We start from the raw sequence: 19,922 nt of genomic DNA on the forward strand, positions 1-19,922 counted from the left end.
CAGTCAATCAGGAGGTAAATTCAGCGCTTGTTGAGTACACTCGGGCACATGATGAGAAAGAAGAAACAACTATATAACTACAAGGACTCCGTAGAGTGTTTTTTTTCTTGTTTTTTTTTAACATAGAAATAGCCTCTGTAACCCACTGCACACAGGAAGTGTCAAGGCATCTCATACATTTCTTACACTACACACTAGTCATCTTGAAAGGTTTTATGAAAAAGCAGGTTTATTGGAAAGTCGATTTTTACTTTTCTGTAATTCAACTGAGGGGTGTGACATTATTCTCAAGGCAGTGCCAGTCAGCTCCAGGTTAAACATGGCTGCTCACAGAAGTCAAGGTTGGAGTATCACCTGCTCCTAAAGGAATATTTGATCCACAATTTGAAATTCAGCTGGTTTCTGGTGTTCTGTACAACATTACAATAAGGTGTATATGCCTTTATTCCTTCACTACCCACTGTTAGTTTCAATGTGCAGTCTAAGATATCATCTTTGATATCATGTTACATCAGTGCCCGTAGTGGCCAGTGATCTTAACATTCACCAACTATTATACATTATACATTTTTTATTTATTCATACCTATTTTATCAGGTGCTTATTTTTTACCTTCTATTTTTAATGATCTTCTTGTTTGTCAAAGACTACTTTCAATGAGAGTCCCAAGAGAGCAGTGATGATCAATAAGACACAGTTCTTTACTTTATGGACGGTGTTATGCACAAAGGATTTTTACACAACGATGGGTTGAGATTTTCTTCTAAACACATGCACAACCAGAGGACACCACTATAAAATGTAGAAACTGAGGTTCTTAGTTGTTCATAAAAGTGCTGGGCTGCCACCTAATGGTTTAACTTCATTGTCTGTGCATGGAAGCGTTCAATGGCCATTTGACCATTTTACATTCTGTGGTTGCTTTTGTAGCACTTTGTAACACTTTAAGCTGCCACAGTTGCATACTGTACATTCATGATAAATCCTCGGCTGGAGCCAAACCCCAGTAGTGTTGATACAATATTTTAGACACATATTTTACTGAATTACACTCATAGCTGAGTGTCATTAGGAAGACTCAGAACTTGAACTGAAATAAGCATTTAGAGAGCTCAGGGTGCAAGCTCAAACTGGCATTAATGTGATTTGTTGGCATGACATGTTGTGTCTGCACTGAGATAAAAAGAATAAATTGACAGCAGGCAGGGAGGCATGTAGTCTAAATTAAAGGCATACAGACAGGTGCTTTTATTCGTGCCACTCCTTTTTCACATCGGTCCCTCGGTTCAAACACAGAATGATTGGCACTGCAATCACCAGAGAGTTTTCTGGCACCAAATTTTAAATGTAATTGTAAATGCAGAGCACAGTCAGAATTCATATTCATACAGTGTATTTCAAGTGTCACTTACTCAGAGTATTCAGACTCAGAGCACACACTCTAGGCTCTCTGGCCGTGGAGGTGCATCAAAGCATCTAAATAATTCCAGCTGTAGCCATATAATATCAAGATGGTTTAGCTTGCAAGCAGACCGCTCTGCACTCCACATAGATAAAACAAAACTTCCTCAGGGCAAAATGCATATGACATATTTTCATATTTCGTTTTAATCTGCCAGTGGAGTACTTTATGCCAATGGACTTTAATTGTATTCTGTTGATTTCATAAGGCTTGCTGTTTACATCACTGAATTACATATTGTGGTGGTCTCTCTGTAATTAGATGCTGAATCTGCTGTCTTGGCTAGGTCTCTGTTGTAAATACAATTTTGAATCTCAATATGGTTAAACAAAGATAGAAACCATTTATTAAACACATTCAGAAGTTCCGGAAGAACAAATAAATTGGACATACTGTACATCCAGATGTAATGGCATCACACAGAAGCTGATACTGCTGTATATTTTCTGCCTTGATGACTGGCTTTGTCATTACACGTTCACTTAAAGTAGGCTTTTCCAGATCAAAATACAGGCATTAAAATGTTTTCAGGAATTTGACCACAAGAGAGCGTAGTATGGTGTTGTGTGAAAGTCCTGATTTCAAAATTCAAATATGTATGGCATTATCAAATTGACTTTTGTCTGGTAAACATTGTATTAGCATTCCTTTTCCATTACATTGTCGGTTGCCATCCATAATACCAGAGTTTACAGTATCAAGCTTATCTGCCTTGTTCAAAGATACCAATGCATTAGCAATGGTGTCAATTATCACCATCAGCAGGCTCTTCTCAGGAATTGTCACTTCGCTCAACGTATAAGTACCTCTTCTAATTGCTGGTTTTTGGTGGGTTATCTTAACATTTCTAAAAGCACTGGTATTTTTCCCAAGGTTTCTCAAGCCTTCTACCACATCCGCCATCCTACTCAGTAACACTCTATTGTGATGCACTAGAGCCACTACCGCTATTGAAAGCTATGGTGCATGAACTCACACAGTGATACATATTTACTTTTGTGCTTTAGTAGTTTACTGAATTGTACTCTGTGTGTCACCATGCATGCACGCACGCACACACTCATACACACTACACCTACACACACACACCTACACACACACACTCACACACATACAGAAGATAATTTTATTCATGTGCAATAGCGCCTGCACTTGTAAATTGGTTGAAATGTGTTTCTCTACCAGAACAAGTCCCTGTACATGTGTTACAGTAAGTCATTGTAATGTGAAGGCAGCCTGCATTTGTGAAAGAAGTCATCAAGCAGTAGAAGCCAACTGTACCAATGGATGAATCATACCATGTACACCACTGTTCACCTCAGTGTGCCTCCTTGTCCACAAGAGGTCAGACATTAACAGCACAAGTCATAAATAGTGCACTGCATACTGTACCCTTGACTCTATAAACCAAAGCAGCAGCTGTGCGTAGAGGCCAGATATTTTTGAATTTTATTATTTATATTGTGTGGTCAAGATGTTAGTTTTCTCAGGGGAGAAAATAACAAGAACAAACCCACAAAAATATCATTCATCATCATCATCATCATCATCATTAGTTGTTGTGTGATCAGTGAGTTATGTGTGATCAAAAGGGTTTTTCGGTGTCTAATGTTCATTTTCCATTTTGCAAATTCGTTAAGGACGTTTTCCTCATTTTTTTGTCCAGTTCAGGGGCCATTCATTGTTCACTTTTATTAAGTTAAAGTCGTAGCCTGGCCCACTTGGCTGAAAAGTGGTTGTCACGCCTTCTCTGTTAAAGGAGGCAGGTTTTGACGCTCAATCCCATGTCTCTGGCTTGGCCCGCTAGAAGCTGTATATTATTTTAGTAGTAGCGCAACTCAGCAGTTTACACAGAACTATGGGAGCCGGAGTGGTTTCCTGAAAGTGAAATGGCAAAAGAAGAACTTCCTCTTTAATATTTTGCGCTTATTGTTACAACAACTAAGGTCGCGTTTATTTTTTTATTTGTCTTTTTCATTCTTTCTTTTTAATATATATATTTCGCAAAACCTGGGATTATTATAGTGTCACGGTCTCAAAGGGAAGCGTGCCGTCAGTGGTTTGGTGGACTTTTCAAGCAGGAATGGCCACTGCAAGGCTTGATTACGTTGCTCCGTGGTGGACATACTGGCTTCACAATTTCCCTCACTTCAATTTCTCTTTCCAGACGGTGGACAACACTTTTAACCCGGAGGAGGCGAGCTATCAGCAGGTTGGTAACTGCTCTTGTGCGTAAAAGCGCACGTAGTTTCCTAAGAATCTCGCCAGCACATTAGGGCTGTTTCAGACCACCGACTTTACAAAGTAATAGAACAAAAGCTAGTTGAATACAAATTTAAACGAAGAGCTTGAGGAAGATTGTGCAAAGTTGTGTTGAGTGTTAAAAGCTACGTTTGTTATCGACTTCTTCTGTGATGCACCAGTGTAGCTCATTTCAGTGATGCAAGTGTTGGTCCCAATGTCAGAGAGAAAGAGCACATACGGCAGCTCTCACATGACTACACATGACCTGTATTAAGCACCATGCTTATGACATATCCAAGGTGGTAAACAGCTATTGTATGCATGTACGTACTGTATAGGCCTATATTTATGTATACACACACTGCTTAGTTATTTTTGGGGGGTTTTGTTCCCTCCAAGCTTTATTCCTCATTACTCTTTAAAAGTCTGTTCTGTATATCCCACCAACTGTGTAATTATACACTCATGTAGTCTCCAATAGTGTCCATAATAGTGAGCAAAAAAAAAATATATATATATATATATATATAGCCTATATATAAAATGATTACAAAAAGAAAAGAAACCATTCATTTTATATTACTACATATTTTACAGTAGGAGATAATGACATTTTGATTTTTGCCCTATCCTTGGATGTCTTTAAGTGAAATTCAATTATATAGCACATAAGTAAAAAGAGCACTTTTCCAATTGTCAAAATATCCTTTTTTTCTAATTATGTATTTTAATTTACCCAGAATACATTAACATGTCCAATTGATGCTAGGTAAATGCCCCAAATTGGCATGTTTTGGGGACTGACTGTGAGTAATTATGGGTAAAATAGGCTGCATGATGGGAAAAGATGGATGCTCATGCTCAGTTGTTGCCATAGTTTTCCATCAGGAGTCCATCACCTTTGTTGCCCTCATATTATGGATGTTTATATTGCAATACAAAAAAATCACAGTGTCACAACAGCAGCTTGACAGGCATACATTTAATTAATACTCATTATCAGAATCACTAATAATCACAAACAACATTTCTATGATTGCTGTGTAACAGAAATACTGTTTCCAAATCTAATTAAAAAATTGTGGAGCTGTTGTTTTACTGTATGAGGGTGAATACTGCTTATAGTTTGAGCTTGGTAAGATTTGTATCCATGATTTTCATGGATATAGTCCCTGACAGTGAGTCCCTGAGAAATACAACTTATATATAGTAATACATGTATAGTCTATCTGTGTGTGTGTGTGTGTGTGTTTGTGTAAGAGCATAACCATATAGCACTGACATCTCCTTTTGCCCTAGGACATCTATGAATACAGCCGTAGGAAAACCTCCCTTTCTGACTTGTGTCCTCCACTGTACCTTTCTCTTCTTGTGTCATAGTGCATTTGGGTCATTGAACCCCAGCAGTGTCACATTGGCTCTGCTGAGCACCTGTCAGTGAGAAGTGAAGAGTACCATGTAGGCGTCACAGACAATAAACTGTAGGACTTACACAGCCTCTTAAGCCTGGAAATAACTCCTGTTCTTCATTTGACACACTGACACATCTGTTGCCTTTAGAGAAAAGTGGAAAGTCCACAATAGCTATAGATACATTTCCTGAAGCTTGCTGTTTACTGTTTAATTTAATTAGACAAGCGTTCACATTTAGGCCTACTTCATACAAGCATCCCCCATTGGGAAGATCAATGACCTACTGGTGGTCAGTAAGTGAAGATGCTGTTGCTGTATTCTGTCTCTCTTTCTGCCTCCCTCTCATGCATCCGTTGCCTTGTTATGGCACTGCAGACCGTGGAAATTGAAGCACCTACATGTCTAATTACAAAACAATGGAGTGGAAAATTAGCGAGGGGAGAGTGGAACTAGCAGCATTATGCCTCTGAAGAGCCTGAACTGAGTTATAGTGACAGAAAATCTAACCAGAGTTGAAACCATTGTACTCTACACAAAGTCACTCATCAACAGTGCCCTCAAAAAACAATCATTTGCTAATCATTGGTTTTTGAGGTTACATCAGCTATATCAGTTGTTTATGCAGCGACATTTATATACATCTTTGACATTGTTTTAAGGCTATCCCTCCCCAAGTTGAAAGTATGATGATCGAATTAACTAACAAACTAATTTCTAACCTATAATTTGTGACGCTAAGAACAAATCGGACTCAGCATGACAAAACTTGAAACAGTTTGAACAATAAAGGACTTTGTTAGAATATGCGAAGGGATGTAATTTAAATTCAGTCACAGTGTCAATGTCATCCAAATTGAATAATCAGTCATAGATGTTGCAGTCAAGGAAAAGTTCTGCGTTGTCAACTAGACCCAGACTTTCTGAATTTGTGGAAAGAAACAAGTTATTTGCAAGTAAAACCAAGGTCATGCTTTTCTCTCAATTGTCTTCGAACCACCTAAAAGTTCCATGTATTGGGTTTGAACCCACTGAATTAAATGTTCCTGCTGTAGCAATGATAAACACTATTGATTGCCCCCGTTTGGATATTTTGGTTCCAATACTGAGACTATGAAGAAAGTGTTTTGTCTGTAAATGGTTGCAAGGTTTTATGATACTGCTGTTAAGAGAAACAGATCAATTGATGTGTCTCCTGCCTTTACACAGCTTTGCAGTTAGCTACAGAAAAAATGACACACACTATCCAAATAAACTATGCATTTCTCTCTGTCTTGGAGCATATTGCCCATTTTGTACCTCTTAACTTGCCATAGAGATAAAAGAAATGACTTTGCAGAAAAAACAAAAAAAACACTGAAGGCCTGTGGGGATTTATCATGAAATAGTCTGAAATAGTGTTTCATGTAACATATAAACTACCTCAATACAGTATTTCCTCTCCTTTCTGTATGTCAGTGTTCTCTTGTTTCTCTCCATCCCTCAGGCTTGAAATATTTTGTACACTCAGAAATCACAAGACTGAATGAAAGCCGTTGTGTCACATGATGCTCCCCTCCCCACAGCCTTGGATCATTTCTGCTTTCCTGTTAGTCACAGTCCAAGATCTGCTTTGCCACTTGGCAGAAAATAAAGCTACTCTGTGGACCGTCTTTGCACCCAAACCCACCAATTTCTCTGTTTCTATGCACTACTGTGGACTGCAGTCAGCGGGGACAATAGTAATCAATGGATGAGGTAGCAACACACTAAACACTTACTGAATATCTTTACACTTGAGTGTTGTTTGATACTGGGGGGATGTTTTCACCCAAACTCACCAATTTCTCTGTTTCTATGCACTTTACTGTGGACTGCAGTCAGCGGGGACAATAGTAATCAATGGATGAGGTAGCAACACACTAAACACTGACAGCATATCTTTACACTTGAGTGTTGTTTGATACTGGGGGGATGTTTTCAGTCAGGCTGTCAACCTCTCAGGTGTTCGGGTCACCCGATCTGACACCTTAAGACCACACATGACGGCAGTGTGCCTTTTCAAAACTATTTGCAGGGGCGGATTTAGTTATTTGAGGGCCCCAGGCAAAATCAGTCATGGGGTGTCCTTCGTCCATTTTTTTATCCTCACTATAACTGAGAATATTGATATTGGCAGTTGTAGACAAAGTTCACAAAATGTTAAACTATTAATATCACACAAACTATACTCTGTTCAAAGTAAAAGCCATGCATCCAAAACTGTAGCTAGGCAAAACTGCATAAGTATTATCAGCACAAATGACCTACATTTACTTAACATCTATTGAAGGTGGAGCCCATTTTAAATGAGATAAATACTTATGTATAGTTAAATATATAACACATAATATTTTATTTGTTGATATTTTTTTGTGTAAACGCTCAATCTTCAAAGTAACCAGTAATGAACTGTTAGATAAATGCAGTACAATGATAACTGCAGTGTTTCCCAATGAAATAGAAGTAACTGAATCACCCTGGTAGAAGAAGAGTGGAAGTATACAGTTAAAAGTATACTGTTAAAATGGAAATATTAAAGTCTAAGAAGGCTACATGAACCTCATAACTGGAAGAATAATACTTGGGTAAATTCACTTTTAACTACAGTAGGCTATATGGTATGAAGGAGGTTTCTAATTACCATGGACACAATCATTTACCAGGTTTTTCCTCTGTTTCTCTGACATGAACTGCTCACTGGACCAGCCAATGAAAAATAACTACACTCATTTACTCAAGCGAGGTAGTTTTACTTAACTTGAATATTTTCATTGTATGCTACTTTACATTTATACTCAACTACATTTGCAGATTAGGATTAAATATGATGCAGCTTTATAGATGAAACTACCCAGCAATAGGTCTATATAAGGTAGCTAAAATGATGTTTACATTAACAATATGTTGCTTATAAGGTAATGTGTCTGTAATAGTAATAATACAAATAACATGTAACATAACACATGAAAACTTTCTCTCTCTCTTTGTCCTAACAGTTATTTTTTTCTAATAAGCTACTTGTTGACACTCTTTTTGTAGAATTAGATTTTAAAAAATATATTTTAATCAGTGGGGTTTACGGGGCAAGAGGGTCAGTGCTCCCATCATCTAACAAGAGAGTCTATGCAACAGGAAAATGTTCATAACTATACTCACTTGAGTAACTATATACATATATTTTATTACTTTGCCTAATATTAAAGTCTGCTCTGCCCCTGATTATTTGCAGCTATAGTCTGTTGAAAGGTCCTTGGTAGACATACATTGACATCTTGACTTCAACTGATGGTATTTTTGTCTTTCTCTCTCCATTCTCCTGCCTCAGTCTCTGATATTTCTAGCATGTGTTGGTGCAGTGGGTCTGGGTCTGAGTCTGCTGGTTGTGGCGGTTTACCTGGTCTGCCTGTGTTGCTGCCGCAAGGATATGGATGATGACACCAAAAACCCTGATACCTGCTGTGTAACCTCGGCTGCCGTCATCACAGGTCTTATCATATGGTGAGTCTGAATGGTAAAATAATGGTGATCCACTACGGGTATACAAGGGAAAAGACTATGAAAAAAAAATTCATCCAGACATTCACGAGATGGTTTTCTTCTACAAAGCATTACAATGTCAAAAGAAATTACACTCAAAGCTAATATGAGTCAAATGACTTGCCTCCATCTGTTGTTTATACCACACACAGTTTTAGCATATGTCAGATTTGTTAGTTTTCTCAGCTCAGGCACATAAGTTGACAGTTTTGCAGGCTATAACAAAGGATGCTAATGTGCAGCTCCATTCCTGCTCAAAACAAAAAGTAAAAAAAAAAAAAATCTCTCTTTTTTTCTGAATAGTACACATGAGACCCGTGTGGCTGGCATATTTCTGACAGGCCACATCACCAGATGGGCCCCGATCAGCATAGGAATAGGTGACCAGACTGCTAAATCCCTCAGCTGACTGCTCAGCTGACTTTACCCACCAAAACTTTGACAGCTGATTGCTCACTGTCAAATTAGAAGGTCCGTTTTGAATATCCACCAAACCATCCTGCTGCAGCCTTTCACTGACATTATATAAATTGTCTATTGCATTAGCTTCATTGAGAGTGATTAACTGCTAATCAAGCTGTGTTCTGTAAGTACTGTACTTGGGATACACAGTTTATGTAAGCACTAATGGACAGGGACCTTCCACAAGACTTACAGAGCTACATTCCTATACATAAAGGTACTTTTTAATATGGTTTCATACGCTTTGACAAAAATCATCTAGGCAGAAATGAAAGAGAACAAATGAGTCATCCAAAAGACTTGATTGAATTTATGTACAGACCGGCTTAAACTTGTGACATTTATCCAAGTGTTGGGTTTTAACTTTGTTACCTTCCTGTGTCCATACACAAGCCACTGGTACAGCACACAAGACCTGTGTTAATGCTAAGTGACTGGGCATGATGCTGTTTAGCAAAGCTGCTCTGTTATCTCTTTCCTTTCCAGACCTCTCTCTGTACAAGCCTGTTGCTATGGATTATGATACATTTATTTTTACATATAAAATGCCACATACAACATCCTATTAAATCATTTAGTCATGAATTAATATCAAGATGAAGAGACAAAGTTTTTTGTGGTTTAAAACCATAGTTGCCCTGCCTCTAATATAACTTACTGATACTTTTGTAGAGTTTTGTAATTCCTGGTGACATTTTTCATGTTTAACCTTATAAATTGACATTGCTATTGATAGTAAGTTTTAGCAGCAACAGTTTCAGCTCTGCTCTTGTTACATATTTCTGATGCTTTTGAAGCTGGACTGGAACAAAGACGGCTTGTACAGAAACACAAAGAGATGCATATAAAACGGAAATTCTTTTATAATATGGCACTAATGGTTTTGTCCCCTATTCTGTTGGATCATGAGATTTTTATTAGATAAAATTACATTTCAGTGGAGCTGCAAAACTTGAATACAAAGGGGAAAAAGATTAAAGAGCTGCTGCACCTATCTTGATTATTATGTTGACCCTAGGAGAATGAATGAGGTAAATTAAGGTAACTAACACAGAAAACAAAAACTAATCTAATAATAATAATACAAAAAAATTATTCTGCCCTGGTTCAGTTTAGTACAAGAGTAATACCATGGTTTCTACAGACTCAAGGCATTTATCTATTATTACTTGTTAATCAATGTGGCTGTTTGTTTATATCACATTATTTGCATATTAAGGTACAATGATTCAGTCGTCACACAGTATGTGAAGCGATCCTCGGAGGAGCAAATACACCACACTGAGCATCCTGGAGTGTTTCTCCTATTGTGTATTATATTGGTTTCTTTTAACATATCAAGCTGCTGTGGACAGCCTCCTGCTCAGCCACACAAAGACTGACGCTTCCCAGGAGGCTAACCTGCTATGGGGCTAGAACAGTGACAGTTAAATTTTGGCATCAAAAATAAACTTTGGCATTGAAAACAAAACCTTAACTGAAAAAGAAAACACTGGCATTGGAGCACTTGTATTGGAAAAAGTTGTATTGGCACTGAAAGAAGTTCCACGGAAAATAACATTTCAATTTTGCAGACTTGTTTTATTTAGACTTTTTTTTTCCATTATCATGTGTTTTTCAACATCAAACATCAGCCTGTCTTTTTTCAGTCAACTCTTTTTTAAGCTGTCGTTTTTTGTTGTTGTTGTTTTTTGTTTTGCTCTGTTTTTCAGTGTCACTGATATTCAATTTCAACTTGTCAGCGTTTTGCTGTAGAGAAGGGCCTTTGCTCTGCCTACATGACAGTGTACCTTGTGATCTGATGAAGCTATCCAAGGGTGATAGCATCATGGCAGAGATTTTGAGCCAGACTTGTAATTTTAACTCAAAGACTGTTAATACATCACTTTATTTTGAAATATTTTCAGGTGAGAACGTAACCATTTAGATTCCCAATATGTCACTTTATACAAATACCGCCTATTTGTAAATCTGCTGCTGCATTTCGTAGCCGCAGGCTCTGTGCAATGCTTTGGTCATTTTGTATTGGCTCTAAGGTCTTCACAGCATTCAGATATATATTTCCTTTTGAAATATAAATGTTGGTCTATGTTCCTTGACAGAACAATAGTGCTGCCTCTAGGACTCTATGGGCCTGATTTACTAAAGGTCTCCATGTGTAAAAATGTGTGCAAACTTGACATCACCCGCAAAAAATGTGCAAGCTGATCTACTAACGCAGCGCACTGAGGTTTGTGTCTTTCAACTGTGCAAGATAATACGCGCTGTCCATTTAGTACCTTTGTCATAATGAATATGTAATATGGGGCGTTTCAACCCCAGTGTGCAAAATACAGGGAGGAGAAAATGCAAATATGTTATTTGGCACACGCTTTGTGGTTTACCAAACCTGAAGGTACATTTTACTGACGGAAACTGCGTCTATAAATAATACCTTTGAAGGGCAGGTATTAACCAGCTGTGCACTGTACACAGATGATGGCTGGTACTGTAGTGAGGAGGAGAAGGAGGCACAATGACAGAATACGCACAGGACAGAGTTTTTCCACCTGTTTTAATATTTTTGGAGTGGAATATTTTTATTTTTACTAACAGCATTGAATTTGTCACAGATATTCTCCCATATGTCTTTTTTTCTGGTTATATTTGTTTTTGTTATAACTCAATATATTTGTTAACCTCTTCCACTAGAACCTGATCACATTTCATTTTGTGCTCGCAGCTTTCTGCTCGTCCAAACTCTCCATTCAGACACGCAAAACCCTCATTTAAATACTGCTGTCTCCACCCTGTTGCACCTGTTTTCATCTGCATAGTTATTCTTAGTAGATCACCCGCAAAACGCATGCAAACGAAACGCACAATCTATTGCACTGTGCACGCAATTTAGTACCTACTATTTGGGTACTAGATGTCACCACGTTTCAATAAATATAAATGTATTAAGATGAACAGTCTTTATTACATTTTCTTTATTTAATTAAGCTACATTAAGTTTGGATTTTTATTAGAACTACATTAGAAACTGAATAACATAATGCACTGCATCTCTCCGTCAATGAGGTTATTCTTTTGGGAGAAAAAAAGCTCTGAGCTGACATTCTTTTGTCACAATACAGTCAGGTGTTAATGACTTGGCATGTTCAACTCAGGAGTACAAACTTCCAAGGACGGAAGGATGCTTAATACAATAATACAAAATTTAATAAAGACTGATCTGATGATGAGTCAATGTTTCCTTTTTCAGTTCAGGTTTTGTTTTCAATGTCAAATTTTATTTTCAATACCAAAATGTAACTCACTTCAACTCACTCCTCTAAACTACAAGGTTAATGAAGAGCTCATTGTCCAAACCACCATGGAGCAACCGGAACACAAAAATCTTGAGAAGTGAGAAGCAAGATTGTTCAGTTTCCTTTAACTAGCTGAACTGAGTAACTTTCATAACCACATCCACTCAGTTTAATTTGAAAGGATTACTGTAATTGTGCACACACACACACACACACACACACACACACACACACACACACACACACACACACACACACGTTTGTGTTTATGTATATATATATATATATATATATATATATATATATATACACATATATGCTCTGCCTGGATTATACTGGATATGCCCCAAGTGCCCCAAATCATAACCGGAGGGAACTAGTTTAATGGAGGAGACACAGACAGCGGTTTTCATAATTCTTACAAGGTTAGGGTGTGTGTGTGTGTTTTTGTGCCTGCAGACACAAAAACAGACACACACACACACACACACACACACACACACACACACACACACACACAGGCACATACGCATTCACAGTGACATACCACACACACCGTTAGGATGTATGGCATTCAAAAATAACACAAGACTCCACATCTCCTCTGTGCACTTAGCTAACTTCCTTTATTGCCTTTGTCTCACTGCAGGGGATGAAAACGTTAACCTGGCCACATGGCTACCTGGCTGTAATGATTTTTATGGTTTTGCAGCACCAATGGTGTTAGAAGTCCTTTACATATGAGTCACTGTAAAAGTAATCTAGGATTAAGTTTCCCCCTCATCTCTGTGTGTCTGTGTGTCTGTGTGTGTCTGTGTGTGTGTGTGTGTGTGTGTGTGTGTGTGTGTGTCCAGAAACAACAAAAATATTGTGATCTGCTGTCGCAAGCATGATTGATGAGCTCTCCTATGCTAACTGCTCCTATATGTTGTCAAAAGTGTTACTAACCTGTGACCTTTGTGTAGAATGAGTTATATTGTGTCATTGCTCATATCAGTGTCGGCTGATACTGTAGGGTACACTGACTGTGAGGTTTAGGACACTAATCCTCCCTATTACAGAAGCTTGGGCACAGTCTCGGGCTGCAGCAAGGGGTGAAATAGGGATCTTGTGTATTGCACTGGAATATGTTTCAGACGTCAAATAGAATTCTGATGTGGTTTTAGTCATGAGTGGAAGAAGAAATTCAAATATGCTGCTGTAAATAGAGGTAGATATAGAGGAAGAGCTCATATAGGAAGACATAAGACAAATATAGAAATTACATATTTCACACATCAGAGGGTGCAAAGTTTGAACCAGGACCTGATCTTCATGAAAACATCATCTAAATACAAGAATAGAATGAAAATGACTCATAATCTTTTTTCTTCTTTTAATGTTTTATTTATTTTTAACATACTTATTAAGATATTTTATTTATTTTTCTAAACTTGTTGTGTGTCTAATCAAAACTGCCTTTTTTCAGTTGCCAGTAGAATATTTTAGTTGTATTCATGTACAATAATAATAATATGTAAGACTAAAATTGGAAAATTATTAAAAAGGAATTTATTGGAATGATTCCTCCTAAAGCCTCAATGTCCTTTTTGTCATGTCTTTGTCCTCTAACAACCTCTTGCAGTCCATAATTAATAAAGTAACACAATTAAACAAACAGAGAATTCATTATGTTGATTTATTTGTTTATTTGATCTGAATCTCTTCTTTTTACAGTTCAGCTGTAGGAGTTGGTTTCTATGGAAACAGTGAGACCAATGATGGCGTGTACCAGCTGACCTACTCACTCTACAATGCCAATCGAACATTAGGTGGAATCAACAATCTGGTGAGAGGAGCATGCCAACCACTACTCAATTCTACTATTCAAATGATATCACCATTCAAAACATGAACTGTGGTCACTTAAATGATTTCTATGACTTTAAATAATTCAACAATTTTTCAGTTGAATCAGTGTGAGTTGACCAGGCAATAAATGTGTCAGAGTTGTAAGAAATATGAAAATTCATTTTTTAATATTACTAACTGCTAGTCCTGTGCTTCCTATGCTGTGGCTTTTTTCAGTTACTATGGTGACACTAAGCAGGATCGGTTCATGGCTTTCTAATCTTTATAAACAGGTATCTGCGTATGAAAGCAGAAATTGTAGGCAACAGGATAAGATTTTGGTGCCAGAAGTGTTTTGGTTTCTCTTTGCAGTCTGACTAGTATTGACCAATAGCTTCTGATTGCATGCAGGTAAGCAGTCCATGGGGAGAGCAAGAGAGGCCAAAATGCAATCTAGGAACACATCTGTTATCGTCTGACAGCAATGTAGCATTTTATTAGTTTAAGTTATCTGCATTCATATGCATACATCTGTGTATAGAGACTAGGCGAAATGTCATCTGGACCGTTTCAAGTTGCTAATCAGACTGTAAACCATAACCAAGGCATGGAAAAGGAAGTCTTGGCCCAGATATCCATTATCCAGATACCTACTTAAAAGAATCTAGCTGCCCTAACCCTACATGACACATCCACTTTACTACATAACACCCCATCCCCTATACTGTCAACTTAACGACATATTACAGACACACCCTTCCAAGCATCTCCCTCCTCATACCTCAACCTAACCAAGTTGATGTGCCATGTAGTAAAGTGGGTGCGTCGTGTAGATACTCTATGTTTGGGCTGCTACACTGGAACCCTAGAAATATTGGACATTGTCCCCAAAGGCTAAATCACTGACAGATAGATGGGCAATGAGTTCAGAGATTGATGGCTTACTGTCTCATTCTACTTGGAAATACTGATTTACAGCTGCTGTACACCAGAGCTTCTCCCCCATTAATGGGGTGTGCATCTGTCTCAGTAGCAGCACGTCACTGCAGGGGGTCTGCATCCGCTTTTTGTCACAGTGAAGGAATTGAGGCGACTGTTGCCTTGGGGTTTGTAAATAGGGATTATTTCTATAGAACTCCTGACCTGCATTCAGGGAAGTTATTTGGGAGGCTTAGAGGGAGGAGGGATAGGAAAGAGGAAGGAGAGCAAGAGAATCAGAACAAGGCCCTGCAAGAAGCAATAATCACAAAGAGGAAGAAGAGGATTAACTCCCATCTGCAGTGCATTAATGGATGTTAAGCCGCTCCTCTTTCCATTTCTCTCAGTCTTACTATCTGTACTGTATGTGTGCGTGTGCATGTGTGTTTGTGGGGGTGTGTGTGTGTCCACATCAGTGTCACACATTATAAGGCTTCATATGCATGCATATTGTATTAATATGTGGACACAAACAGCTTTGTGCACATTCTTTCATTGTGTATTCTGAATACTGCTTACTGAAGGGAGAACAGATTTACATTTAATCCATTTATACCTCGTATATTTATTTGTATGATACAACATTTTGGGTCATGATGGATAAAGTAATACTTACTCAAATGCCATTAGGTACACCTAGCTAATGTAGTCTAATACGACAACCTTGCAATAATTCCTACCTTCATGATGGTTGGAGTGTCTTTTGTTTTGTTTTTTGTTGAAACTGTTTGAGAGAGGTGTTGAACTTTGGTCATTTTGGAGGCTGTATTTTGTTATACTATATATATATATATATATATATATATAGAACCTGCATAATTAGTCTGTGGGAGGAAGCTAGAGTACCAAGAGAAAATCCACACAGGCATATTACAGTCTCCACACACAAGGACCCCAGCTGGATGGTGGGTTCAAACCCAGAGTCCTCTTATTGTTAGGCAACAGTGCTAACCACTGCACCATATGCCATAGTGTTGCTGATAACATCCTGGAAATTGAGTGCAGTTTGCAATACAGTGCTTTCCTTGTGCTGTAGGAAGTAAATAGGATTCAACTTTGATGATATTGCATCGCTGCAGCTGACTTCCTCTGTGGTATCTGGGTATTGATTAAATCCTGTTGCATGATGTATGCTATGACTGTATGAGCAACACTGATGTTCCCCTAGGGAAACAAAGGCTTTCTCACTTGCAAAATCACAGCTTGATATGATGTTCTCTACTTACAGAGCTGATGAGTTGGCTGGATACCCATCCCATAAAGCTAAAGCTGCCTTAGTCTTTGTAGTCTTCGGTTTGAAATAATAATTTCTCCACTGTTGAATTGGTTTACTGAATCCTTCCTTAGATTATCATGTGTGTTTCTGTTAATTTAGTTTAAAATTAATCAATTTAACAGTTTGCTTTACATTAATGTTGTATTTTGCCCACTGGGTTGAATTCAGATTTGTAAACAGGCACAAGAGCAACCAAATCTCTACTTCAAGAGGCTACTGCGAGGTCAGTGATTTATACTAGGAGCTCTTTTGGTTCCACTGATAGCATGTTAAGGCTCTTCACATCATAAAATATGCACTCTCACACCCTGGAAGGGATCATCATCATCATGTGTCATAAAGACCAAAATTTGATGAAGAGGACCATTCTTCCTTTATTATTGAAGGGGGCAGGCATTCTTTCTTTTAGTCTCATTTCTAGTGTACAGCATGCAATATTAAGAGCTTTGTATCGCTGCTAGGAAATAACAGATGAGAAAACATTGCAATTGCACTACATCAGAATGCACGCTTCCAATTTACAACTGTGGTTACACTTTTAAATATAGCTCTTACTCTTTCAAAGTGAAAGCTGTCTTGTGATTTTTAGAACAAAATGATTACTACTTTCTGCACCATACATCAATTTCCCTGAATGTCTCTCCTCAGTGTCCTATTTCACAATATATTACCTTGCTTGACTTTAAATCGCTGTGATCATATATATTGTTTTACTGTCACAGTTAATGCAGTAAATCTCTGAAATATGACATCAGTGAAGGCATCAAACAGGACGGTTCAGCTGCATGTGCATTGGCATTTGGAGTTCCGCTGCTGTGAGCCTCAAATCAATCATTCTCATTTAACAGGCGCGTCCAATATGGAGCGGCCTCCTTGTGACCTGCTTTCAGTAAAAGTGAGCTTTAATTCATTTTAAAAGAAGACGGGACGGTCCAGATTAGGGAAATGTGGATCACCCCCAAGCAGCTAGCTGATGGATCCCATTTCTCACACTCAAGCATTCTAGCTTGCAGATAAGATTCTGGGCGTTGTGGCATGAACTGTGAGAGATGATGAACATAGAGGGGAAGGAGGGGGAGGAGGGGGGGGGGGGGGGCGGGGAGAGAGAACAGTTTACTGGCAATCACACACACTCCACCCCCCTTGGGAGTGCTGGAGTGAAGGATGGGCCTTTATCTTAGCCTCATCTCTGCATCATGGATACACTTTCTGGGGGTCTCACTTACAGCCCATCAGAAGCGCAGTCTCAGTAGAATTTAATCAACAGTGTTTGAAATGTTATAGTGTCAAGGAGACTTAGATACATTTTTATCTCCTTTGTGGTGAGTTATCACAGCACAGGAATGAACAATCTTACTCAGAAGGCTTGATTGTATAAAAAAAAGTCATGGGTGTAATGGAGAAACAATGATGGATAAAGAAAGTACGCCTGCAGATTACAATACAGACAGGAACATCTGTTCAGAATTAGTGAAGCCTCCTACTCAATGTAATGTAACTGTAAATATTCTAAGTGAAGAAGCCATTGTGGTGTGAGTGGTGCGTGTCCATGTAAAACTAGGGTATTCTGCTAAATTTGTAACTTCTCTGAACTGGAAATCTTCTTGTTATTGTTTTGTTTTTCTTTCTCCTGTTGAATCAACCCTTCAAATCAACCCTTAAAATTGAATATCCTGATTTTGCTTCTTTATATACAGGTTTCTTTTTCTCATGATTCCACAAATATTATTGATGTCTCCAAACCTTTAATATTGTTCATAAGCTTAACTAACAATTTTACAGATTTTTTTATAGTGTTATTTCATACACTGGAAGACCTGTAGACCTGACCATAGTCCATATTTTATTAATTATGATTTATTTATTATGATAGCAGGGTTGCCCTTTTCGTTTCATTTTACAGGGGTTTGTGCGTGTTTGTGTTTTAGTGACACATTTTAAAACATCTGCATACTTGGGTCGAGCTATTGAGTTTATGAGTCTGAGTGAAAAGTGGCTATGGTAGTGAGATAGTTTCCCCCTGTTAGCATCAGGCTATGATTGACCTGTTTCTAGTCCTGATTGATGTTGTAAAAGTGCAAGCGTTCACTGCACTGCATTGTTTGTGTTTTAACAGAAAAGTAAAATGTATTTACTCTACTCCACTGCGCCTCTTCCCACTCTGTACTCACTATCAAAGAACCCTGTGATAACAGGTCTCCCCGGTATTGTTATCAGTATTCCACTCTAACAATTGTTTATCTGAATAAAGCACACATTTGAGGAGAAAAGTTAATCTTTTCCTCCAGGGACTGCTCTTTTGGTTCTTTCACCTTTCTCTACGTTTTCACTCTTCGTGTTATGAAGATCTGTTTTTTTTATGAATTTATTAACGTTCCTGTTTCTCTCTGATCCTGTTTCTCTCTGACTCCTCTTCACCTTCCTACCTTCCCTTATTCTGTTACCGAATTCTTTTACAGAATACCCACTTTTACCCACTATTTTCTTTTATATCTTCTATAGGTTGCAGGATCTCTGGGTAATGTGGAATCTGGTCTGAAACAGCACCTGCAACGACTGGATGAGATCTTTGCAGCGAGGACCGACTACCTCCAAGCTCTTCGCTTCATGCAACTGATGATCAACAACGTTATCCGAGAGATGACTGCGCTGCCGGACATCAACCAAGCCAATGTTGACGTGGGGGCCATTGCAGATCAAACAGCCCACATTGAGTATTACAGGTAGGCACAGTTGTAGTTACTGCCCAGGGGCAATTATTTCACTTTGTCTGTGAGTAGATGAAGTAAACAAGCTGCTCAGAACGTGACTAGAAGGGATTCACACCAGACAGATATAGGATTTTATTAATATAGGGGATATTTATCTCCCCTACGTAATACAGACTGGAAAAGCAATTGTTCTTCTTTGATAAATAAATGAAAGCTGAAATTGAGCTTATTAACCACTGTGCAGTTTGAGCTCTAATGTGTATTGCTCTCAAAGAATGTTATGCATGGCAGAGTGGCTATTAGACCATAAATGATCTCCTTACCAGCAGACGATTTCTCACATTGATTGCAATTATTATTTTGACAGGTTCTTTCTTTGAGAACTATTTTGTTTGTTTCAAAATGAGAACTGTGAGAAACTATTAAAAGGCCAGCAATGAAATTAAATAAACAGGAAGAAAAAAACCCAATCAACAACAAAGTAGTCCAATGAATAAAATATCCAACATTAATTCAGGAAGGGAATGCTAATTTCTGAGAGGACTCCAAAGGCTGCCGCCCCAAACTGTGAGTGTAATTTTTGACCATTATAACACCAAGTCAAATTCTATGCAATAAAGCTCGTTTGATATTTTCTGTAGCTTGTTTTTATCTCTGAGCACATACAACTTCAAACTTCATAGATCTGTTACACTGTG

General features: G+C 38.1%; 1 protein-coding gene across 1 annotated transcript in view; it reads left to right on the forward strand.

Moving 5' to 3' along the window:
* Positions 1-3,545: 3,545 nt before the first annotated feature.
* LOC128378878 (protein tweety homolog 2-like) overlaps positions 3,546-19,922 on the forward strand; it is a 29,955-nt gene continuing 13,578 nt past the window's right edge. Inside the window, exons 1-4 of the mRNA XM_053338450.1 lie at positions 3,546-3,674; positions 8,463-8,635; positions 14,146-14,257; positions 19,016-19,236. Of these exons, the coding sequence (XP_053194425.1) occupies positions 3,546-3,674; positions 8,463-8,635; positions 14,146-14,257; positions 19,016-19,236 (635 nt within the window). The remainder of the gene's footprint in view (positions 3,675-8,462; positions 8,636-14,145; positions 14,258-19,015; positions 19,237-19,922) is intronic.

Source organism: Scomber japonicus, chromosome 18 (genome assembly GCF_027409825.1).
Source record: "Scomber japonicus isolate fScoJap1 chromosome 18, fScoJap1.pri, whole genome shotgun sequence".
Classification (NCBI taxonomy): Eukaryota; Metazoa; Chordata; class Actinopteri; order Scombriformes; family Scombridae; genus Scomber; species Scomber japonicus.